We start from the raw sequence: 25,577 nt of genomic DNA, 5'->3' as shown, positions 1-25,577 counted from the left end.
CTGGTGTTTGTAGGGAAGTACTCTGAGGTTATATTAATAGCCTGTTCCTCCTTAAACCTCCACCTGCCACCTTTACCATTCCTTGGAGGACTTCTGCCTGAATTACCCACCTCTCTGAAGGTTGCCACCTGATGCTTCTTTATTTCCATCACTCAGTAGTCCGTGTTTACTCATTAGCATTATACTCTAAGGAAGAGCTTTCTCCCTTGTGTATTTATTCATTTCTATTCGCATGTATTCATGGATTCCTTTTGTATTCAAAATGTTGACATCTGTTACCGTTATTATTTATTCTGATGCTCAATTTGTCCTCATTTGGCCAGCGGAAGTCCCTCTAAGCTGGCTCCTGTGTCCTTTTGATATTCCCATTATTCGTTGAACATTTAAAATGTTTTTTTTTTAATTTTAATTACTTATTTGAGAGAGAGAAAACGAGAGAGAGTGCACAAGAAGGGGGAGGGGCAGGCAGAGGGAGAAGCAGGCTCGCCACTGAGCAGGGAGCCCAATGCCATGTGGAGCTCAACCCCAGGCCCCTGGGATCATGACTTGAGCTGAAGGCAGACACTTAACCAACTGAACCACCCAGGTGCTTCTCACTGAGCATTTAAAAATTTTCTGGCACCACAAGATATTCCAGGCTTCTGTTCTACATTCCCTGACCTAGTCAGTCTCCCTTCTGGTAAAGAATGATACTATAAAGATAGGGAAGGTTGATGTGCCCATTGTTTCTGGAGTGCCATTGCTTTAGACCTCTCAGGGGACAGAGGTAGGAAATACACGTATATATGTATATGCATGTGAACGTTTATAAATCTTTCCACGGAAGGCTATGTATTATAAAATCATGAATTCATAACAAATGCCTCCAACTCCAACCCAATGGCCAGAAATCTTTCTATTCTCACCCCTTTATATCTTTGTACATACCTTCTCTGGCAGTAGGAAGCTTGTAGCCCGTTATTCTCAATCTTTTTACTTTTATTTTACTTTTTTGTCCCCTGTTCTACTCACGCTAGCCCGTCTTGAAACCAGAGAGGCCATCTGGCCCCCTCTGTACCTGGTTCTGTAACGTTGCCTCTTCTCTGCTGCCCGGCCCGCCCCTCTCAACCCCCGCCCCGCCCGCCTCCTCCACCCCCGCCTCGCCCCGGGACTCTCTGCGCCTTTGTGAGCGGCCTGCACTCTCCGTGGCTCTCCAGCCACAGCCCAGGCTTTCATGCCTCTCCCACCCTGCCTCCCATCATACCGCCTTCTCATCCGAGAGCTGACCCTGGGGAAGGAAGAGAAGAGAAGGCAGAGGAAGAGGGGAAGATGGGAATGGAAAGAAAGCAAAGATAGAAATAGTATATATACATTTTTAAAGCTCTTAATGCGTGTTGACCCGTGGTTCCCCCCACAAGCTGTATCCCTCCACGTTCTCACCCACGCGGTCTGCAGATGCCATTTTCCCTAGACCCTTGCCAGCACTGTTTCTGTCACCTGTTTACCCACCCATCTGCTAGTACCTCACTTTTGTCTCTCTGCTAGCTCACACCATAGTCACCCTGCCGCACTGTGACACTTTGAGTTGTCACCTTGACCCTTTAGATCCGACTTTCTCAAGCTTGGCACAGCCGACATCTCGGGCTCCATAATTCTCGGTGGTGGGGCCCGTCCTGTGCCTGGTAGCACGTGTAGCAGCACCCCTGGCCTCCACCCACCGGCTGCCCATAGTACCCCCGGCTGGGTCTAACACATGTGTCTCCAGGTACTGTGAGATGTCCTGGGGCAGGGGTGTGTGGAGGATGAGCCCTGGTTGAGCGCCTACTGCTCTAGATGAGGAGCTTCCCCAGGGGCATTTTCCATCTTTGAAATGTTTGCACATCTCTTGTCTCTCTCTCCGCATAGAATGAACACTGAGGAAATGTTAGCTGGACAGGGATGAGAAGGATCCATGGTGGAGTAGCGTTCCCCAGAACAGAACCAGTGGAACTCACCCATCACGTAGTTGGAACTTGTCACGTAGGCAAATTCCATGACTACTCAACAGAGGGAAAAGAAAAGGAATGTCAGCAAGGCTAGATCATTACTCGTCTTTCTTTGTTAATTTCCAGTCTAATTTCTTGTAAGTCAGGTAATTGAATTCTGTGGTCTCGTTCAACTGATAGACTGTGGTGTTGTTGGGGAAAGCAAATGTTTAGGAGAAGGCCTTTTTTCAGTTAGATTGTTCAGGGCGGTAGAGGTCAGCCCAGTTGCTTGTTCTGAATTTTCTCTGAAGCAGGCAAACTGAGTCATCACTGCTATTTTTTGTTATGTATTTAGAGTTTTATTTTGTTGTTTTCATTGGATTATATGGACTTTTTCCCATAAACTTTTGTCAAAACTTCTAAGTGGGGATACACTTACGAATTTTATTGACATTTACCATAATCACATTATATTTCTTCTGGAATCAGTAAATGCTTGCAAAAGGCATTAATGTCGTTATAGAGAATAGTTCTCCGTTATTTCATTTCTCGTGGGGGCATAGAATTAAATACGGGAAAAGGGTTTCAGTGGTCAGTGTGGCCTAAGAGTCTGGGGGCCAGAAGGATGAGGGCTGGTGAGAGTGAATCAGGCTGTCCCAGTTTTAGTTTTCTTCTCTGTAACGTGGTGAAGGCTACACTGTCCTCTCACAGTGGGATCAAACGGGAAAAGAGATGGGAACTTACTTTGACCACTGTTCAGTGGTATGTCAATGAATGTGTTTTGGGATGGATTATTCCAAGATCCAGACAGAGTGGCCTAGAGCAAGCATGGTAGTATAATTAGAATGTTTCAACCCAGCTGGCTAACCTCCTCTTACACATATTCATCTAAGTGTTTTCAGTGGTAGTGAAAAACACCAGTTTGTGACTCTGGACAGGGTGGTAGAGGAGAGACAGCCTTGGCTTTGGGGTTGTTAAGTTGGTGACCCACCCATTCTGGGGGAGGGGTATCCTCTTCTGGTCTCCCCTTCCTAGAAGTCTCTGTTGAGACCCCCACTTCCTGTCCTATTGGGAACAAGGCAATTTACTGGACTCTTTTGACTCCTCTGGACTTGGAAGTGGGCTGAGGTCTTTACATTGGTTACTTCATTCATTTTGTCCTAATTACCCAATAACCTAACAATTTAGAACTTGTCTCCCTTTTACAGCAGAGAAAATTAAAGCTCAAAGAGGGTAAGTAGCTTTCCCAAGACCCTATTGATAATGACTGTAAAGGAATGTCAGATTTAAATCTGCCAACAGTCTTAGGAAGAAGATACTGTTATTATCCCTGTCTTAAAGATGAGGAAAATAAGACACAGAGAGATTAACTAACTTGCTGGTAAGCAAGGCTTCTGACCTAGGCCATGTAGCTCCAGAGGCTGTGCTCCTTTGCATGGGGATGCCAAGTTTCCCCAAGACTATTTGTGGAAGAGACTGTCTTTACCCCACTGTGTCTTCTGGGCACCCTTGTTGAAGACCAGTGGACCGTGTATGCATGGATTTGTTTCTGGGCTCTCCATTCTGTTCTTTTTGGTTTCTGTGTATGTCTTTTTGCCAGTACTGTACTGTTTTAATTACTGTAGCTTTGTAATATGTTTTAAAATCAGGAAATATGTAGCCTTCAAATTTGTTCTTCTTTCTCAAGATTGTTTCAGCTGTTGGGGATCCTTTGCATTCTATATGCATTTTAGGATTTTTTTTTTAAGTGCCATTGAGATCTTGATAGGGCTAGTTCTGAATCTTTAAATCACTTTGACTAGTATGGACATTTTGACGGAATTGAGTCTTCCTACCCACTAACATAGCATGTCTTTCTATTTATTTGTGTCTCCTTTAATTTCTTTCATTGATGCCTTGTAGTTTTCAGTGTCTAAGTTTTTTGCCTCTTTGGCTAAGTTTATTTTTCAGCATTTTACTCTTTCTGATGTTATTGTGCATAGATTGTTTCTTAACTTCCCTTTTGAATGGTTCATTGTTAGTGTATAGAAGTGCAACTGATTTTTGTATGTTTATTTTATATCCTGCAACTTTACTGAATTCAGTTATTAGATTTTTGTGCAGCCTTTAGGGTTTTCTCTATATAAGATTATGTCACCTGTGAACACACAATTCTACTTCTGCTTTTCCCATGTGGATCCCTTTTCACTCTTTATCTTGCCTAATTACCCTGGCTGGAACTTGCAGTACTATGATGAACAGAAGTGGCCAGAGTGGGCATCCTTGCCTTGTTCCTGATTCTAGAGGAAAAACTCTTAGTTTCTGACTGCTGAGTCTGGTGTTTGTGTGGGAGCCATGCTCTTTTTTTTTTTAAGATTTTATTTATTTATTCGTCGGGGGTGGGGGTAGAGAGCGCATACAAGCAGCCAGAGTGGCAGGCAGAGGTGGAGAGAGCGAAGCAGGCTCCCCACCCAGCAGGGAGCCCGATGTGGGACTTGATCCCAGGACCCTGGGATCATAACCTGAGCCGAAGGCTTAACCGACTGAGCCACCCAGGCGTCCCAGGGAACCATGTACTTTAACTGCTTTGCTCACCTGCTTATCTGTTGGTGTTTGAAGCCAGACCCTGAGGTCTGTGTTCTTCTACCCCACCATGCTGTCACCGCTCTCCCTCCTCCACCCCCTTCTCCATCCCTGCCTCTCTGCTTGGTTTCAAGCGGCAGCAGAAGGAAGTGGTAGTGCCTTCAGCTTAGTCACTGTGGTCCTGAGCCCATTCTCAGACAGGGAGAAACTCGTTCCAACTGAAGTTATTTTAGTATTTTAGTCGTCCATAGGATGAATTTGTCATCACTCCTTGTTAGATGAAGGTGTCAGAGCATGAACAGTTAAACTTTCAGAATGCCAGTTGTATATTCCACTGACTTTATTTTTTTTTAAGATTTTACTTATTTATTTATTAGAGAGAGAGAGAGCATGAGAGGGAAGAGGTCAGAGGGAGAAGCAGACTCCCCACAGAGCAGGGATCCTGATGTGGGACTTGATCCCGGGACTCCAGGATCATGACCTGAGCTGAAGACAGGTGCTCAACCAACTGAGCCACCCAACCACCCTCCACTGACTTTTTAAAAGAAGTTTTGAGTTATCTAACTTTCTTAGAAAATACTATTTGCCATGTATTACTTTCTATGGGCTAGACATCTTGCTAATCACTTTATAGACGCTTTTAATTTAATCCTTCAACAATCCCAGTCATTGTAGTGATGGTGCCTTTTTTATGGAGAAAAGGAAAGGCTCTGGCTGAATCTGCAGGTGTGCCAGGTCAAAGCCCTTGCTGAGTGTGACAAGCATCCCTCTGACCCAGAGCCAGCTGATGCCAAAACTTCTGCTCCTTGCCCCAGGTTCCCTTGCCCACCTGGGTGTCATGGCCTGCCGTGCTTGCCTTGAGAGGGTTTAATTTACCAGACTCCACAGGGCTAGCCTTTTCCTCTCTAACCTCTGTTTTCTCTGCCAGTGCTGAAATGTTCCTTTCTTTCTTTATTCTGACTGGCTGGCATCTGCTATCTCATAGAAGAGGAGAAATGAGAAAACCACATAAAAATAAAACTCTCCCTCTGAAACAAATAATACATCATATATTTATTTAAAAAATAATAAAATAAAACACACCAATATAAAAAAATAAAACAAACTCCCATTCACAGGAACAGGAGACTGGTAGCAGTCACAGGCGCCTAGAAATAATAAAGCCTGCTGGGCAGGAATGAGAACCTCTCAGCCCCGGCAGTGGAGGCATTCTGTGGCTGGTTCCTGCTTCTACTCTCTGGGAGAGGCCTCACGAAGACCCTGACCTTGACTTTGTTTCCTGTGAAGTTCTTCCTGTCTGTTCCCCTCTGCAGCCATATCTGAAATGGGTGTGGGAGAGGGTGTGCTCCTTGGGGGAGAGTGAGCAGGGGCCTTTCCAGGCCCAGCTGTGGCTTCCATGGCAACATAATAACCTTAAGAAGTTCCCAGTCTTTCTGGTCTGTTTGGTTCTAGTCGTCCCACTCAACAGTCACCACATTCACATTTCATTCTGGACGAAGTTCTTAAGCTTGTCTGACTTCCCACCTTCTATGCTTGGCCCACCTCTGTCATCCCTCTTCTTCGATCCCCACCTTGAGGTCCTCCAAGACATGAACTTGGGCAGGAAGGTGCACCTTTCTGTGGATCTTTACTCTAAGCCTGTGGTCCTTGGCTTCTCTGCAACATCTTCTTGAGAGGCCTTCAAAAAAGGCTGTGAGTGGTGATATTATCTTCTTTTCTTTGAGGTCCCAGCAGTTAACATCTCTCATCTCATCTCCAGATGCTGTCTGTTCCTTTGCCTCTTTGCTTACAAACTTACAACAGTTCTTCCCTGAGCTCATCTCTTTCTCGTAAGGCTTTGCTGACAGCTGCAAGGAAGGAGCAGCCAGTGCATGTTCCCATTCTGTTTCCTTCCAGCACCTTCACCTACAGCTGCAGGCTTCTTGGGCAGAGTTCCCAAAGCACAGTGGCTTGACCAAGACAGAAGTTTACTTATCTGTCTTGCTCACAGTCCCAAGGTGAGTGGTTCGGGTTTGAAGGGTCCCTTTCATCTCGTTTTTCCACCATCCACTAGGGCAGTGCTTCTCAAACTCTCTTTGTTTAGAGACTGGTTTTCTTTATTTCCAGTACAGCAAAGACCAGTAGCTGTGGTTCGTACTCCACTGATCATGCACTTTGTCTTCCGCAGTAATGTCAAAGTGCTGTAAACTTTTCTAGGTGTTTATTTGCAATTTCGGTGCTTATCTCCTCATTGATAGAAACTTGTCCATGAACTATGCGGAATTGTGCTCCTCTAGGGTTTTGCCCTGCTCGAAATGCTGAATGCAGAATGTCAGGCCAGCCCTACTCCAACTTGCAGGAAAGTGAAGAGCATGGAGGGGCACACACGATGTGTTTTAGGGTTAACCTGGAAGTAGCAAATGTTTATGTTCACATTCCACTGCAGAAACTTAGCCTCAAGGAGGCTAGGGAATGGAGTTTGTTACAATTGGAAAACAATTTGGTAGTCTGTGCCATAGAACAGAAAGCTAAATATAGATACAAAGAAATAATCCTGAGAGAAGTGTCAGGGCGATATACAATTATGCACCAATGAGTTAGCAGAATGAGTTCAGTGTCGTACCAGGCAGAACAGAACTTCTGAGAAATGGAGTCAGAGGTCCTGTTAGCCCTTCTTTGCAGTCTGAGGGTCACAGGCCTGCTGCATGGTATGGTTAATAAGGGGGAGTTCACTTGAGAAGTGGCTGAGAACTATTCTCGGGGGAAAGCCCAGCAAGGATATAATCAGGTTTGGAGCTGAGTTAGAATCTCTAAGAGCATATCCAGAGGGCTGGAGCAGGAGCAGATTGAGAGCCCAGAACATTATAGCAGTGAGGACCCCGTGGAGCATCAGGGAGAGGGCCTCTACTAGTCTCCCTGGGCCTAAGCCAAACACCCAAGGCCCTGGCCAGCATGAGTGGGACAAATGCTGTCCCATTCCAAACCTCTCTGCTAACTTCCAAATGCTGAACTACAAGCAAGGAGTGAGGCTTGACACCTTCATTCTAGCTCCCTATCTTGAAAACTTGGTGTTTAAACCTATAACTTTATTCTTTTAAAATATTTTATTTATTTCTTTAGCCAAGAGAGAGAGCACATGCAGGGGAAATGGCAGGCAGAGGAAGAAGCAGGCTCTCTGCTGAGCAGAGAGCCTGATGTGGGGCTCGATCCCGGGACCCTGGGATCATGACTCGAGCTGAAGGCAGTCACTTAACTGACTGAGCCACCCAGGCATCCTGAAGCCTCCAACTTAATTATTTATTGTGGTCTCATTATCTCCAAGGGCCGAAAGGAGGGACGTTGCAAGTTCCAACCTACATATGTACTATGTTTACGGTGACTTTCTTCTCGTTTATCTTGAAGACAGTCTGGGAGCTTAGCCTGGGGGGTTGTGAGAGATGTTGGGGCTTGAGATAGTCGTTCAGGAGTCATCCACAGAGAGGAAATAATGTAAGCAATCGTAGTGCTGGAGGAGGGAAGTTTAAAGGGAAGAGAAGAGGAGGCTGAGGACCAGTCTGGGAGTGTGTACACGGCAGGGCTGGTGGGAGAACAGGGGACAGAGACACCGAGGACAGCGGGAAGACACTAGGAAAAGATAGAGTCCCCAAGGCTCAGGTGGGGAGTTTCAAGAAGGGAATAACTGTCTGTCAGCTCCACAGTGAACCAAAGGAAAAGAGGACTGGAAACAGAGGATTTGGGGATTAATAGAAGAGGAACGCATTTTTATTTTGTGCTGATTACAAGCAAGTATTTGTTTGTGTTTCACAGGACAGGGACAGGGAGACAGGATACCAGCTGTGTATGTAACAGGTTTGGAGCCAGTGTCAGGACGAACGTGCAGTCAAGCGTGCTGAATGCCATAGAAGAGGCACCGAGCTTTTCTCAGCCACGTTTCTTGAAAGAATAGCCTGTGCTTTCTTTTTACTCCCGTTATTATTCGGCTTGATGGGACAGAGCTTCCACTGCCTTTACTCCCCACCAGCTAACTGAAACTAAGCAGCGCAGGAACCGAACATTTATTGGGTATCCGCTCAGTGCTCCTCTGTTGGTCATCAGGTGCACACATGTCAGTAAGAAACCGTCCCAGCCCTTGAGAAGCTCACAGTCTAGGGAGAAAGGTGGACTCTGGGTCGAAGATGCTCCTCGCGTGCACGCTCAGGGGCGTTCTCCCCAGCGGTGGCTAGAGCAGAGTCTGAAGCTAATGCGTAAAGAGTCAGTTAGGGCAAGTCAGGGTATACGTATAGGAAATTGAGATTTGTCTAAGCTCCAGAGTCACGGATGACCTCTGATCTCCCCCGAGCCTGTCTGTGTTCGTACTGGAGGGAGCAGGTGGAGGAGCAGGGGTGAAGAACGCTAGCGTACGATGGAGCTACTATTGGGATAAGGACGAGCTTATTCCTGAAACACCCCCCACCCCACCCTACCCCTCCGTGCTTTGAGCCCCCCAGCTTCTTGGCATCTTCAGGGACTCTGTCAGGCTTGTATCCCCAGAGTCTAAAGATCGTCTGCCTTTGTAGCATCCCCAGAGCATCTGAGAGAGCAGCACCGATGCGGGATTGCCCCCAGCTGGCCGTGCCACCAGCCCTGCCAGGGGAGGGTGGCTCGGTGGTGCCCCTACACATAGCCCTTGTGGGACGTCTGCACGGCTTTTGCCTCGAGTTAGGCTGCGCTGCCTGCTCAGCTCAGGTTGTCATTACCCCTGCTCCCACCCCGCCCTGCCCTCCTCACAGGCATTATAAGGAAAAGACTACTAATTCCTTCACCATACCATGGGGTTTCAAACCTGGCTAACCCTTAGGCGGAACTTAACACTTAAGTCCCTGTCATTTATCTCCATGGTATCTAAGACCAGCAACACAGGCGGAGCTGGGACCCATCCAGGATGACACAGAAGGACATCAGTGATGTAGACTCCATTGTGCCGGGATCTGGTGGAATCCAGCGGCATCACCTATATTTTATAGAACCCCTCTTACTTTGGGTAAATCACCCATTGAGTAAAGCACTCACCACATGTAGAGAAATTTAGTAGGTTCCGGTGCAGGTAGGGGACACTGAGGACATCAAAGGAATGGTGATACTGGTCCATGCCTTCAGGAGTATGATTTATTCCTCTTTCCTCCTCTGGGAGTTGTTATATTCACATCCAAGAAATGTCACAGTATAAATATAACTAAAAGATTTAAGAAAACCCATAACATATTAAACCCTTGAAAATACCACTTGTTGTTGTATTACAATGCACTGGAAATGGCATCTGTATTATCAGTGTTCCAGAAGAAACACAAGATACAGTCAAACTGGTAATTGGAGCTGGAGGAGGGGGATGGTAACTTGGTCCTTGGGGGGAGGGCAGAGTTCACAGAAGCCAACAAGAGATGGCACAGTGTCAACCAACCAGTGGGAACAGCAAGGAGCAGTTAGCACCCCTCAACCTGAAAGCCAGGGGCGGGGGAGATGAGGCCGCCTGCGTGGGGAGGCCAGCTCACAGGGGCTAAGCTGGCCCTTCCAGAGCAGCTCAGCAGGGAGGGAGCAAGGAAAATCAGTGTCCCAGCCTGGGCCTCCTGCCACCTGATCTCTTGCTGTCCCTCTCATTGGCAGGAGCTGGAGGACAAGGCCCGCTGATGCAGTCCTGCAGGGTAGGGAGTGCAGGGAGAAGGGTGGAGGGGGGAATTGGAGGGCGAAGGGGCCAGTGGTTGAGGTCAGGCCCAGCATTCAGATGCCTTTATCTACATTTCCATGACCTGGCCACCTTGACTCAGACATGTCCTTTTACGTTGGGGCAGGCACAGGGTGGGAGAGGGGGGCAGGCTGGGGAGGGCTGTGAGCCTCCCACTTTCCTAATGAATCCTGCTTCCTGACCAAGGTCCAGAACTCCTGCCGGAGGCCCTGTGACTTGTTCTTTTAGCTGTAGGGGTTCTCTCCTACAGAATCTCAGAAGCCTTGTTTACAACAGTGGTTTCCTATTGAGGCCACATGCTTTTGAAAATATGATTTCCCTTTCTCTGCACTTGTAGGGTTTAGTCACGCACTGACCTGGGCTGCTGTGGTCTCCAGACGCATGGAGATGTCACTTCAGATCACCGTCGACCCATCGCTGCTAACAGTGTGGGATTGTTGGGAACAAATGGTGTTGAGCAAGAGGCTCTTGAATGTCCTTTTTAGGACTGGAGGCAGGGGACAGGGTCATGAAATGGAATGAGTGAGGGAGCGCAGTGCTATGGTTAGGTTAGGACGAAGGGTTGGGACCAAAATTTTGTCTGTTGTGGATTTTACATCTAAAGACACCTAATTTTCTTTTCACGGAAAGTCCTTGCCGTAAGTAGGAACTCTATGAAGTTTCTCAAAATACATTTTCACAGCGACCGAGTTCTTCCTACAAGAAGAATATCTTCTTCAGCTATAAATGTCCACGTTTTAAATTTTGGCACTTTCCTCCTTCAGAGAGTAAAGCCTGTGATTGCATAATGGTCTCAAGTTTATTAGCTATGCAGTAGAACATACTTAGTCATATTCTGTATAAACATCAATTTCAAGCATTGTGACTAGCATCTTTACCTTGGAGAGGGTCAAAGGACAAAGTATATCTGTCGTCTTTCTAGCCTCCTGAGTTAGATGAGATTAAAATTTTATAATAAATTAAGCAAACACAATTAAATATTTACATTATATTCAGATAAGTTATGTCAGGGAATCTGCTGATCGTATAAAACCTGTGTCTCCTTCGGTTTGGTTCTGGATGTTTTCCAGTAGGCTTTCCTGTTTAGTCAAGAGGTTTAAGACGGACTTCAGTCATCGGTGACATCTGGGGAACAATATGTTTGTCCACGGTTGTTTATTAAACAAGTCCTCCCTCCCCACAGGCCACCTCCACACGCAGTGGCATAGTGACCCGTTTATTGTGCGCAGCTCCAGCTGCCGGGCTCCCCGGTGGGTCACCACCTCGGGGCCGAGGAGGACTGAAGGCCCGGATGTTTGTCATTTCCCAGACACACCCTGAGGGTGCCTGCCCCTCCCCTGTATGGCCACTTCCCAGGAGGCACTGGCTGTGTTGTGGAGACAGAGGGTCTCCATCTGTATGCCTGACTTCACCATCCCTCCTTAAGAGACGGAGTGGCGTCCCGTTAGCAAAGTTGAGTTTAGCTTTCTTGAGAGAACTGATCTAAGGGTGCGGAGATAGGGTATCAGATTTGTGCACTTAACGGCACCCCTAAGTCAACATATTAGCCTTACCCGATGACAAGAGAGGCTTTCCGCACTCTGTCCCAGACAATCTCCATTTACACCGAGCCCCAAACAAATTGCTTTTCGTCTGTGTATTTTACCCCAACCAAGGATAGGAACAGTTTAGGAAACACGTGAGCTCTGTTTATCTTTTTTTTTTTTTTTAAAGATTTTATTTATTTGACAGAGAGAGATCACAAGTGGGCAGAGAGGCAAGCAGAGAGAGAGAGAGAGGAGGAAGCAGGCTCCCTGTAGAGCAGAGAGCCCGACGCGGGACTTGATCCCAGGACCCTGAGATCATGACCCGAGCTGAAGGCAGAAGCTTAACCACTGAGCCACCCAGGTGCCCCCTCTGTTTATCTTAAAATTAGTGGAGTATCATGAAGTTCATAACCTCTCCTCCTCTCTCTTTTTTTTAGTATTTATTTATAGAGCAGTTTTATATTGACAGAAAAATCAAGCAGATAGTCTGGAGTTTCCATGTTACACTTCCGTTCCTGTACACAGTATCTCCTATCATTTACGTCTTCATCGGTGTGGTACATTTGTTATCATTAGCGAACGGATATGGAGACAGTATTATTAGCTAAAGTCCATATTTTATTCAGATTTTCCTAGTTTTTACCTAATGTCTCTTTTCTGTTCTAGGATCCAGGATACACATTGCATTTACAACTTGTATCTCCAGTTTCTCTTAGCTGTGACAGTTTCTCAGATTCTCCTTGGTTCCATAACCTTGACAGTTTGTGAGGAGTCCTGGTCAGGAACTTTGCAGAATGCCACCCAGTTGGGAATTGTCTGAGGTTTTTCTCCTGCTGAGCCTGTGGTTTTGGGTTTGGGGAAGGAAGATCACAGAGTAAAGTGCCATTCTTAATGTATATCAAGATTACAGATTGGCAACATGACTTATGACCACTGTTGTTGACCTTGATCACCTCGCTAAAGTCATTTGTTGGGTTTCTCCACTGAAACTCGACAAATGATTCCCTACCTTTAACTGCCACCCCCTGCCCTTTCCCTGCTGCCCTCTGGCAGAAATCACGTTCCCTTCTTTTAGAGCAGAATGTCTATATAATTTATTTGGAATTCTTCTACATGGGAGATTTATCTCCTCTTTCTCATTTGTTATTTTATTCCATCATTTACTTACATCAGTATGCAGTAAGGATGTTTAGTTTATACATTGGTTTATAGTCCAGTGCTATTTTATTTTGTTGCTCAAATTGTTCTAGCATTGGCCATTGGGTTCTGTTCTCTTTTGGGAGTTTTGTTTAAAAAGGAGTCATGGCTATCAGACACATGAAAAAATGTTCATCATCACTAGCCATCAGGGAGATTCAAATTAAAACCACATTGAGATACCACCTTACACCAGTTAGAATGGCCAAAATTAGCAAGACAGGAAACAACATGTGTTGGAGAGGATGTGGAGAAAGGGGAACCCTCTTCCACTGTTGGTGGGAATGCAAGATGGTGCAGCCACTTTGGAGAACAGTGTGGAGATTCCTCAAGAAATTAAAAATAGAGCTTCCCTATGACCCTGCCATTGCACTACTGGGTATTTACCCCAAAGATACAGATGTAGTGAAAAGAAGGGCCATCTGTACCCCAATGTTTATAGCAGCAATGGCCACCGTCGCCAAACTGTGGAAAGAACCAAGATGCCCTTCAACGGACGAATGGATAAGGAAGATGTGGTCCATATACACTATGGAGTATTATGCCTCCATCAGAAAGGATGAATACCCAACTTTTGTAGCAACATGGACGGGACTGGAAGAGATTATGCTGAGTGAAATAAGTCAAGCAGAGAGAGTCAAGTATCATATGGTTTCACTTATTTGTGGAGCATAACAAATAACATGGAGGATGTAGGGAGATGGAGAGGAGATGGGAGTTGAGGGAAATTGGAAGGGGAGGTAAACCATGAGAGATTATGGACTCTGAAAAGCAAGCTGAGGGTTTTGAAGGGGCGAGGGGTGGGAGGTTGGGGGAGCCAGGTGGAGGGTATTAAGGAGGGCACGTATTGCATGGAGCACTGGGTGTGGTGCAAAAACAATGAATTCTGTTATGCTGAAAAGAAATTAAAAAAAAAAAAAAAAGAGCCATGGTTTCTAATGTCCCTAACACACAAGGGAGAGGTCTCTACCGTGCACTTTACTGTGACCACCCTCCAGACCACCCTGTTCAAGGGTGGTAAACTCCTCACACCTCTTGGCCAGCTGGGCTTGGGGCCAGCTCTGTGGAGGGAAATGAAAGAGTTGTGAGATCCAAATTGGAGAGTTCACCAAAGAAGAAAGCAATAATGCTCAGTCTGGGTAAACAGTGAGGGGCATGCGTGCATGTGTGCACAAGGACTTGCTTTCATTCTGCAGCTAACAAGTGTTTACTGAGTGTGTACTATGTGTTGGGCATTGTTCCAGGTACTGGGGAGGCCCCATAACCACACAGCGTCCCTGGCTTCCTAACTCATAAAACCAGACCCTAAGCCCAGTAGAGAGATTCAGGTATTGAGAAATGTTGCAGAGAAAGACCAGGCAGGACAGAGAGTGGAAGCTCAGCAAGGTGGTGTGAGGTGTACTTTTAGAGAATGGCGGAGGGATCTCTGATGCCGTGACATCTGAGCAGGAATGATGTGGGGAAATGGGCCGATGGCTGTCTGGGGGAGGAGCCTTCTGGATAGAGGGCATAGCAGGCATGAAGACTTTGAAACTTATGGCTAAAATGAACCTCAGGGATTGTTATGTGGATTTAAATCTCCTATGCTATCCTGATTTCACCATTAATGTGAATTACTGAAAAGAATTCAGTGAGCAGATGTGATTGCTTAAGCAGGAGTGGTCTCTTCCCTGGCTGTGGGCACATTAGCTGACCAAATCTCTAACTTCCATCTGGCTGGGGTTTACAGAGAGGAGAGAACTGGTCTACCTTTGCAGGCCCTCAGAGAAGAAAATATGCACAGTGCCCACTGACCTCGTTTAGGATGACCCCGCTTCATCCTAGGAGGCAGAGGGGAGCATTACCGAAAGCCAGCTAAAAGGCCAGCAGCACCAGGTCCTGTAAGAGGTAGCTAGAAATAAAAGCTGCTTGAGTGGTTTTCAAATGTCTTAATTTTCATAATTGTTTCCACATTATGGGCTGGCTAAACATTTTTTCAGAGAATCAAGTTTGGGAGAATCTAAATGAGAGCTTTGCTCATGAAGTTTTCATTTGGATTCCACATATAGACTTTCTAAACCATCATTTTATGAAGTCTCAAATTACTGAAGTTTGAAGTTGTGGTAATAGCTCCAAAGTTTAACATCTTTTGTTTTGGGGTCACAACTAGCCAAATCCTCTAAACCTTTGGTATAAAAAAAAAGAAGAAGAAAAGAAAGGAAAAAAAACATTTCAGGATTTGGTAGAAGTAAAGTTTAGCAACATTAATCTTGAAATTGACCACATCATGGGTCTACTTACCATAAAATTTGAAAACACATTTTCAGAAAAATGCCTCTTCTGTGCTTCTCAGGGCTATTCAAAGAGAACAAAGAAACCCTAGGGACACCTGAGTGGCTCAGTCAGTTAAGTACCAGACTTTTGGCTCTGGCTCAAGCCCCACATCTGGCTCTGTGCTCAGTGGGGAGTCTGCTTGAGATTCTCTAGAGAGAGAATCTCTAGAGAGAATCTCTCTCGCTCTCCCTCTGCCTCTCCTTATCTTGTGTATGTGTGTACTCTCTCTCATATGAAAAAATCTTAAAAAAAAAAAAAAAGAAACCCTAAAGGCTATTTATAATGCCCCCACCCGCCTTTTTCTTACAGTGCAAGACAGTCTTAGAATGTGTTCTGATTAGCTCATTCTGTTTTGGTGACACTATAGTTATTGTAAGTATGACTATAGTTCTTGGTCTATCTGGTGTTTTGTTTGCCCATGGAGAGAAAGTCTGATGTTATCCATAAGCATACAGGTCGGGGAGCACGACTTCCCCAGCACAATCCAGGGTCTTCTTTTCCTGCTTGTATGACTTCAGGAAGGACACTTCAGTTTCCTCATCAGCAAAGCAGGTTTGATAATAGAATCTGCATCACTGTTGGGAGGATCAGATGAGATGACCAGGCACAAAGCAATCCCTCAAATACTAGCAATTAAGAATAATAATAATGAAGTGGAGATATTCAGTAACTAACCCAAAAGCACAGTTAAATGAAGCTGTTCACTAACTGACCTACTTAGTGGGTGATGTGTATATAAGTCTGCAAAGATGTTTAATTGAACTTGGCATTTTAGTGGTGGAAGAGGCAGTGTAGGATGGAGATTGATTCATCCCATCCACAAATGCTCAAGCTAAGGATGTGATTTTTTTTCAAGATTTTATTTATTTATTTGAGAGAGAATGAGAGAGAGAGAGAGCCTGAGCAGGGTGAGGGGCAAAGGGAGAAGCAGACTCCCTGCTGAGCACGATCTTAGGACTTTGGGATCATGACCTGAGCCGAAGGCAGATGCTTAACTGACTGAGCCACCCAAGCACCCCTATGGATGGACGTGATCTTAAGAGGCAGGGTCCCTGCTGTACTGAGCAGAACAGTCTAGCAGTGGGGGATGGGCATAAAAACGAGAAAACTCATAACAAATGATAGGTGCTCTGTGAAGATAAAGGTCTTTAGGGTTACTTTGGATAGATTGGAGAAGGTATCTCTCTGGAGGAGATGTTGAGGCTGGGATCACAGAATCATATTTTAAGATTTGAGAGAGTTCGAGAGACGATACATTGATTGTTTGTTAGAAGCTCCCTGAAGTTTTGGTAATTTCCCACTAAGAAAATATGGTGATCTGTCATTAGTATATCCCGGGGACTGTCAACAAACTTGGCAGCATATGGCAGGGAAGGAAAAAAAAAAAAAAAAGATCAAAAGCACTAATTCACAAAACTGCCGGTTATTCATTCATTTTTGGAGCTCTGGGATGATTGCGTTAGGAAATGTTTTACAGGAGAGTTGGGTAAGTGACGTCCTGATTTCATTATAGTTGTCAACATGTAAGGTTTTACAGCTACATGAAATTTTAAGTAGAAAACCATTTTATTTTCATTATCACTGAAAAACTCTAAAGTGTGCTGTGCTGGTGAGAGTAGTAATAATGAACATAGTGAATCCTTGAGGCTTTTCCTTTGAACATCAATTTTGATTTTTTTAGAGCTGTATTTGTCAAAAAAGGTTGAATACATTAAGTAGAATGCATGCTCCAAAGACAGAATTTTAAACTAGCATTTAAAAGCCTATTTATTTACTGGGGCACCTGCATGGCTTAGTTGGTTGGGCATCTGCCTTCAGGTCAGGTCATGATCTCAGGGTTCTGGGTTCAAGCCCCACATCTGGCTCCCTGCTCAGGGGGAGTCTGCTTCTCTCTCTCCTCCTGCCACTCCCCCTCACCACGCTCCTGTGCTCTCTTTCTCTCAAATAAAATCTTTAAAAAAAAAAAAGTACAATAGCATTTTAAAAAAAAAGTCCATTTTTTATTACAGAAAATGTGGAACAGAGAAAAAATTGGAATTGTTTTAAATGATCCCTAATTCCACTTAATGAAGTACTTACACTTTTAAGATTTTTTCCTTATTTTTTCCTATATTTTTAAAAGATAGTCAAGAAATATGTGTATGTATATATCTTTATATCTATAAAATATGTGTGTATATGTATACATACGTATATAATTATTTATAATTAAAATAATGGCATGTGCTTCTTCTCATATTACCACAGCTTCATGGTAAATATGATTTTCAGTGGCTGTATAATATTCCGTCCTGTGGACTGTTTTTCAGTTTCCCCATATGAACTTTATTTGCTCTCATTGTGTTTCTCCCGGATGTATGATTTGAGGCTGTGAGATAGGGAGGTGCTTGGTGGGAGTTCTGGTTAATTATGTTTTCTTCTGGGGCACCTGGGTGGCTCAGTCAGTTAAGCATCTGCCTTCACCTCAGGTCATGATCTCAGTGTCCTGGGATCCAGCCCCACATCAGGGTCCCCACTCGGTGGGAAGCCTCTTCTCCCTCTCTCTCTCTGCCTACTGCTCCCTCTGCTTGTGCTCTCTCTCTGTCAAATAAATAAAATCTTTTTAAAAAATTATGGTTTTTTTCTGTGTCTTCTCAACTTTGGAAGACAAAACTGCTTCTCAGTCTCAAGATGATTTTTTGTCAAAATATGTCTAAGAATGTGCCACTTGGGTTTTGATGGGGGGGAGCTGAATATGAAGACTTTTCAAATAAAAATCATTAAGGTTTTCTGATATCATATAATTACAAATTTCTCCAGGTTTGTGAACCAAAGCTAAAATGTTAAGACCCCTTCCAAAGGAAATCAGGAAATTATAAAATTTTTTTGGTAGTATCTTCATACCAACATCTTTCTGACATCTTGATATTGCTGATGAGTTAGTCAAGGATAACGTAACTTTTAAATTAGAAATGCATTTCTCTTAGCTATCCAGATTATCTAGCAAAATAAAATACATGAAATTTTTTTTAAAGATTTTATTTATTTATTTGACAGATAGAGATCACAAGTAGGCAGAGAGGCAGGCAGAGAGAGAGGAGGAAGCAGGCTCCCCGCTGAGCAGAGAGCCCGATGTGGGGCTCGATCCCAGAACCCTGAGATCATGACCTGAGCCGAAGGCAGAGGCTTAACCCACTGAGCCACCCAGGTGCCCCTGAAATATTTTTTATTAGTGAAAGGACACATCATAATTGCACCATGAAAATTTCCCTTGGGCTATTTGTCTTGAATTTCTATATACTTCCAACACTATTGAACGCTGAATTTTCTCCTTGAATATTTAAATTGAATTTCACTAGATTAGTATCTCCTGTTCAATTCTCATATGCTGCTGGTAGGATTGGAAATACGATTTGTATTTAAGGACAGTTCAACAGTCTGTATCAGAAGTCTTTAAATAAATTTATATTCTTTACTTCAGCAACTTGAAATGTGTGGATTAATCCTAAGCAAATAATTGGCCAAGTATGTAGAGATTAATGCACAAGAAACCAGCCTTGCTTATAGAGGGTAAATATTGGAGACAATTGAAATATCCAACATTTAGGGATTAGTTAGGTAAGGCGTGTTATGATCATTACTGGAACATTGTGAAGCTATTAAAATTATATATCTGTATTTTTTTAAAGGTTTTATTTATTTATTTGACAGAGAGAGATCACAAGTAGGCAGAGAGGCAGGGGGAAGCAGGCTCCCCACTGAGCAGAGAGCCCAATCCGGGCTCCATCCCAGGACCCTGAGATCATGACCTGAGCCAAAGGTGGAGGCCTAACCCATTGAGCCACACAGGTGACACATATATCTGTATTTTTTAATTTGGGAAAATGACCATGATGCAACATAGGTGTATTGGCCTACTGAATGGAGTTCGCTGCTATCGGCAGTTGAACATTGGTGAATGTCTGCCAAAGAGTAATTTTTGTTTTGTCTTTAAAATCAAGTCCCCTTCCTTGTAATTGAGCTTCTAGAGCCATTTGTCTCTTGAGACCACTCCCAGTTTGCTTATTGTAAGCTTATTAATTGGTATTTTACCTTCCATTTGCTAAGGCACAGAAGTATGTATCTAATTCATTTAAAAGTATCCTTATACCATTAAAATATAAATGAAAAAGAACACTAAGATATATTTGTATTTTGTGCTACTTCAGATTGCTCTCTGATATGCTTATCCTGATTCTTGGATATGGTATAGGACAGCAGAATTTATGAGAGTCTTCAAAGCTAGGCATTTCTATTAAGCTTTTGCTGTTAGAGCCACTTCATTTCCATCAGTGGATTGCTCAGTGCCTGGGCCTACTGGATCTCTGGTTCTCCAGTGAACAAATCACCACCTTATTCCTTGAAAGGGAGCCCACAGGCATTGTCACGCTAAATTTCCCAGCTTTCAGCTACAGTCTCCTTCAACTGGACCCTTCATAGCTGTGGCCAGACCACTGTGAGGCAGAACACCTGGTCTTTCCACCAAGATAGTTGGAGAGGCATCCTTAGCGCCCCTCCCAACCCTTCCTTGGCCAGAATCCCTTAGTTTTGGTGTCCAAGAGATCTTGTCCTGAGATGAGTGTCTTCTGTCTGCCCAGTTTGGGCTGATACCCCAGTTTGGGGTCTACTTTCAGACATATGTCCCAAGAACTTGCCCTCACTTGGCAGGTATGCTCTCACAGTCTTGAATGTCTGCCCAAACTCCAGAGCTCAGTCTTGTCCCTGGAGCCAGGCTCTTCTACCACCTGCTGTGTTGAAAGCCCAGGGAAGGAACCTGAATTAAAGTGGTTGGGTTGGAAAATCCGGTAAGCACATTCACCACCGGTACAATTTGGATTAGGACAATAAGGAAAAAGTGAACAAAAAAGGAAGGAGGAGTACTGAGAACACAGTCTTCAGTCCTGTGTCACATGCTCAATAAGTGAGCCTTGTCATTATAGCTTGATACCAAAAGATGGCGGAAGGAAGCTCGGGAGTGGAATCAGAAGTGGTAGAAAAATGATCTCTTGGGGAATCCATTTGGTTATGTGAAGAGTAACTCAGCACTCAGTTATCTTGTTGACAGTGTGCCTGGCATTACCAACTTGCCCTTGCCTAGTGAACAGAGCCCATATATAAGGAATGAGCTGGAAGCTACCACGAGAAAACATTAATGTGCTATGACGTAATTATTACTGATGCAGAGTGGTATTGCAGGACTCAGAATTATTTGATCTGTTGCCGATCCACGATCAGTCAGTCAGTTAGCCAGCCATTTGTGCAACACCTGTCGTCAGGCAGACAGGGCATTTGGGTCTTGGGAATAAATGGCGACCAAAAGAGGCATAGACCCTCCCTCCCTGAGCTTGCACCTAGACTAGGAAAGAGACAACAGTTACTGAGCAGGATAACTGCTGTAACAAGAGGTCAGGGGCTAGAATCCTGGAGCAAGGGACATTTATGTTGGGATCCGAAGGATTAATGGACGTTGGCTGGAACTGGGTCTTAGCGGGGGCAATTGGTGGTTTAGTGACTGAATTTGCAAAGAGTGATGTTTGTTTCTTCTTTAAATTTCTTTCTAGGATGTTCAGTCCTTCTCCACAATGAATGAGTGTTACTATGACAAGCGGATGGACTTTTTTTACAACAGGAGCAACACAGACACTGCTGATGAGTGGACAGGAACAAAGCTTGTGATCGTGTTGTGTGTTGGAACATTTTTCTGCCTGTTTATTTTTTTTTCGAATTCTCTAGTTATTGCCGCGGTGATCAAAAACAGAAAGTTTCACTTCCCCTTCTACTACCTGTTGGCTAATCTAGCCGCTGCAGATTTCTTTGCCGGAATTGCCTACGTATTCCTGATGTTTAACACTGGCCCCGTGTCAAAAACTTTGACTGTCAACCGCTGGTTTCTCCGCCAGGGGCTCCTGGACACTAGCTTGACCGCCTCTCTGACCAATCTGCTGGTGATTGCTGTGGAGAGGCACATGTCAATCATGAGGATGAGGATCCACAGCAACCTGACGAAAAAGAGGGTTACGCTGCTCATTTTGTGTATCTGGGCCATCGCCATCTTTATGGGGGCTGTCCCCACCCTGGGCTGGAATTGCCTCTGTGACATCTCTGCCTGCTCTTCCCTGGCCCCCATTTATAGCAGGAGTTACCTCATTTTCTGGACCGTGTCCAACCTTGTGGCCTTTTTCATCATGGTTGTGGTGTACCTGCGGATCTACATGTATGTCAAGAGGAAAACCAATGTTTTGTCTCCACATACGAGTGGGTCCATCAGCCGCCGGAAGACACCCATGAAGCTGATGAAGACAGTGATGACTGTCTTAGGTAAGGAGGAAGCAAGTGAGCCCTTATTCCCATTCACTCAGCAAACATTTACTGATTACCTAGAGTACGCAAGGTGTTTACCAGGTAATAGCAATGTGGTATTGAGTAAGAAGAGTCATAAATCCCCAACCTACTTGGAGCTTCTACTCCAGTAGGGGAAGACAACATAAGTATTGTATAGGGATAAACAAAATAATTTTATAGTGCATTTTAATATAATACTTATAAAATAAGGTAAGGAAGCTGAACAGGTCTAGGTTGCAATTCTAGCTTCAGCTAGAAGATGACTTTTGAGCAGATGTGAAGATGGTGAGGAAGCAAACCATGTGTGTCTGGGGAAGGTCACCAGGCAGAAGACGCAGTAAGCATAGGAGGCCAGAACAGCAAGGCGGCCCATGTGGCTGGAGTAGAGCAAGCCGGGAGAGTGGGAAGATATGAGGTCGGAGGGCTAGTGGGAGGTACTCAGATTATGTAGGTCTGTGTAGTTATTGTAAGGACTTTGGCTTTCCCAAGTGAGAGGAGAAGCCATGGGAAGGTTTTGAACAAGGAAGTAACATGATGGGACCTGCATTTTAATGGTATTTCTTTGGCTGCCATTTTGTGAGGGGAATAGGCAAAGGCAAGATTGCTAAAGAGGGTATTTCAGTACTCAGAATGGTGATAGTGACTGGGACCAGAGGGCAGTGGGAGGTAATGCCATGTGATTGGATTCTGGATGTTTTTTAAAGGTCAGGGTGATAGGATTTGCTGACAGGTAAGGTATGAAGCAAGGTGAGAGAAGGAGGGAGAGTGGGGAGTATCATTCACGGAGATGGGGAGGCTGAAGAGGTTTGTGGGGAAGATCAGGAGTTTGCTTCTGGACAAACTATGTTTAGAATTGTATTAGACATCCAAGTGAGTTATTGAATCAGGAGTTCAAGAATTAAGTCTGGACTGGAGATTCACTGAGAGTCATTAAGGGAAGAAATGGTCTTTCAAACCTCAAGACTGGATAGGCTCACCATGGCGAGGTGCATGTGGATGGTGAACATGGGGAAGAGGATCGAAGAACAAACCTTGGGATGCTCCGGTGTGAGGAGGGTGGGAAGGCAAGGAAAACTGGCAAAAGAACCCTCCCAGGAGTAGCTGGAAAACCCAGGAGAATATGGTGGCCTAGAAGCTGCGAGAAGAGAGCCATCAAGGAAAGGGAGTATCAGCAATGTGAATACTCTTTTGGGAGGTAGAGTTAAATGAGGTCATACTGGGCTTAGCTTAGCAAACAAGTAGTTTTTAGGTGACTTTGAGGAGCTCAAATCTGGTATAGCCAAGAGCCTGATCAGAACAAAATGAAGTAAGGGAGGAGAGGCCTTAAGATAGCATGTTTGAACAGCTCTGAGGACTTCCACTTTGCACCGCCAGCCCTGTTCCCAGAAGACGTATTTGGTGCAAGAAATGTTCCCTCTGTTTTATTTTCTCTCTGGTAGGCTGCCCCCCAATTCCAGTCCAGTTTGTAGTTGGAATTGGTGCTGCATGGGCTCACAGGCCCTGTCTTCTGTGTCAGAGAAGCCATTTCTTAGCAAGTGTGATGGCCGCAGCAGTGGGGACTGTTCCCGAGAGAGGTTCCAGAGCATGTCCTGTCCAGCCCCGATGTGAAGGAATTCTTGGGCAGCAATTCATAGTCGAGGACGCAGGGACTATGTGGTGTGGGACGGGAGCCATCAGGATATCTCTAGGTCCTGAACTTGCCAGTACGGTATGGAAGTCAGCAGACACACAGCATGATGGTTAAAATGATTTCAAACTGAGGGTGTATTTTAGTTAACAGGTAGTTATATAGTCCTTACTAGGTGTCAGGCATTGTCCTATGTGTTTTATAGATGATAATCGATTCCATCCTCATGCCAATCTTGTGATGTAGGTGCTACCATTAGCCTCATTGACCAGATGAAGAAACCGCGCAGAGCAGCCTGCCCAGGGCCCTCAGTGATGCATACATAAGGGCGTTAGTGTCCCTGGGCCATTGGCTTTTGGGGCCTATGTGTTTAGCACTATATTCTGCAGCCAGTTTTGATTCCTGGCTTTTGGACTTTTACTGACTTCCCTGGTTTCCTCTTTGTCCCATCTTCTGGTTTGGCTATGTCATTCTTCATTTAGCCTCTTGACAAGAATGTAGGCTAAGAGTAAGAAAAGGAAGGGGGGGCGGTTCACATCGATCAGTTTTTGCACCCTTGAACTAGGCAGGATACGGATGTTTTTGGCAAAGGTAACTAACATTCAGTTCTTACTGGTATTGTCCATGAATTTGCTATTTTCCCTTCTTGACTTACAAGCATCATTGTTTGGCCATGTGTCTTAAAGGCCATGTGTCAAGAAGGTAATGACCTTCTTGATTAAAGAGAAAGCACTCTCTCTCTCTCTCTTTTTTTTTTCCCCCAGCATTTTATGTATCATATACAGGGTGAGATAGAAAAGGTGTAATCTTAGGTGGGGAGAACAGGACTCCGTAGGACAGTCTTGGTCCCTAGCTTCAGCTCTGAATGTAACTTTGCCTGGAGTGGTTACAGAGGGTAAAATACAGGAGCAGTGAGGTTTGGGCAGGTCTGTTTGGATAAGGGGGGAAAAAACGGAATAAAGAGTGAAATTGCTAAGTAAGATGAGAGAAGTTGTGGTGCTGAGATGGAACAGTGTGGAGGAATTGGTTTATGGCGGGAAGACGGTTTGATGGCGAGGACCTGGGGAAGTTCCTTAACGGTGAGACAGAGGGATCTGGAGGAAGACGAAAAGTCTGGGGACAGAGGAAGTGAAACTGAAGGGCTGGGTGGTATGAGGTTTTTGGGCTTCTAGATCCTGATTTCTTCAGATTATAGAAGGTATGGTTTTAGCCTCAATCTGTCATTTCCCATAAGGGGGATCTAAAGTACATTATTAGCTCACCTTTTCCTGATTAAATTTCATCCTTCGAGGTGGAATAGATAAGCTTTAAATTCTTTCCAACGATAAAATCCTACGATCCTATAATAACAGTAAGTAACCAAAGTCAACACAGAGTTCAGTATGTTGACTGTGTATCAAAGCAGAGTCTTTTTCCATGAAAGCATCTCCAACAGCAGCTCCTCAGGGAGGAGGCTTCTCTGTTGCTCACTGGGATGCATGTAAAACTTCCATTGCCTAACGTGAGTGTCTCCCAGATGATAGTATCTTTGAAAATCAGCAGTGCTGGCTCTTCCATCATTGTAAGTTCTAAGTATGTGTATTTGTATTAATAGCTTAATATTGATTTCTGCAATGATTGTCTTATTTAATCATTTAAACCTTTTTTGCTTACATTGATATATATGTTGTAGGAAAGGTTAAGATGGAAGTTTCCTAAAAATATGCCTTCTTTTAAATATTAGAAAGTCATTCCATAAATATATATTAACCATCTCTTAAACAGCATCTAAAAGGCAGAGATGCATGAATTCAGGGAGCAGAATCTCATTTCAGAGAAGAAAGCTGGGATGGACAGGTGCTATTTTCCCTTCTTGACTTGCAAGCATCATTGTTTGTTTGGCCATGTGGGGACGGCTTCCTGGAGGGCTTGGGATGTGATCTGGAAGGATGGTGGGATGTGAATGGGCAGGGGGGAAAGGTATTTTAAGTCAGAGAAACGGCAGAATCAAAAGTGACAGTAGAAACCTCTAAACTTGGGTATTACCACAGGGAAGGCCCGTGCAGATGCATTCGTGGTACAACAGGAAGTAGCTCAATTGTGCAGCATATAGACTAAAATTGGAATGATATAGAGATGATGAGCATGGCCCCTGGGCAAGGATGACACGCAAATTCATCAACTGTTCAATATTTTTTCAGCCATCAAAAAAAGAAAAATGAAATCTTGCCATTTGCAACAACATAGGTGGAACTAGAGGGTGTTACGTTAAGCGAAATAAGTCTTATCTGACAAAGATAGTTATCATATGATCTTACTCATATGTGGAATTTTTTTTTAAGATTTTATTTATTTATTTGACAGACGGAGAT

The 25,577-nt window shown here is 44.5% G+C and overlaps 1 protein-coding gene across 1 annotated transcript in view; it reads left to right on the top strand.

Moving 5' to 3' along the window:
* The window catches only part of LOC111143684 (lysophosphatidic acid receptor 3), a 74,591-nt gene that overhangs the window by 5,106 nt on the left and 43,908 nt on the right, over positions 1–25,577 (top strand). Inside the window, exon 2 of the mRNA XM_022497512.1 lies at positions 20,819–21,575. Within this exon, the coding sequence (XP_022353220.1) occupies positions 20,840–21,575 (736 nt within the window). The 5' untranslated portion in view covers positions 20,819–20,839. The remainder of the gene's footprint in view (positions 1–20,818; positions 21,576–25,577) is intronic.

Source organism: Enhydra lutris, unplaced genomic scaffold, assembly GCF_002288905.1.
Source record: "Enhydra lutris kenyoni isolate GAN:26980312 unplaced genomic scaffold, ASM228890v2 scaffoldscaffold9, whole genome shotgun sequence".
In the NCBI taxonomy this organism is placed as follows: Eukaryota; Metazoa; Chordata; class Mammalia; order Carnivora; family Mustelidae; genus Enhydra; species Enhydra lutris.
Note: the sequence above shows the minus strand (reverse complement) of the source record. Positions and strands in the feature narration are given on the sequence as shown.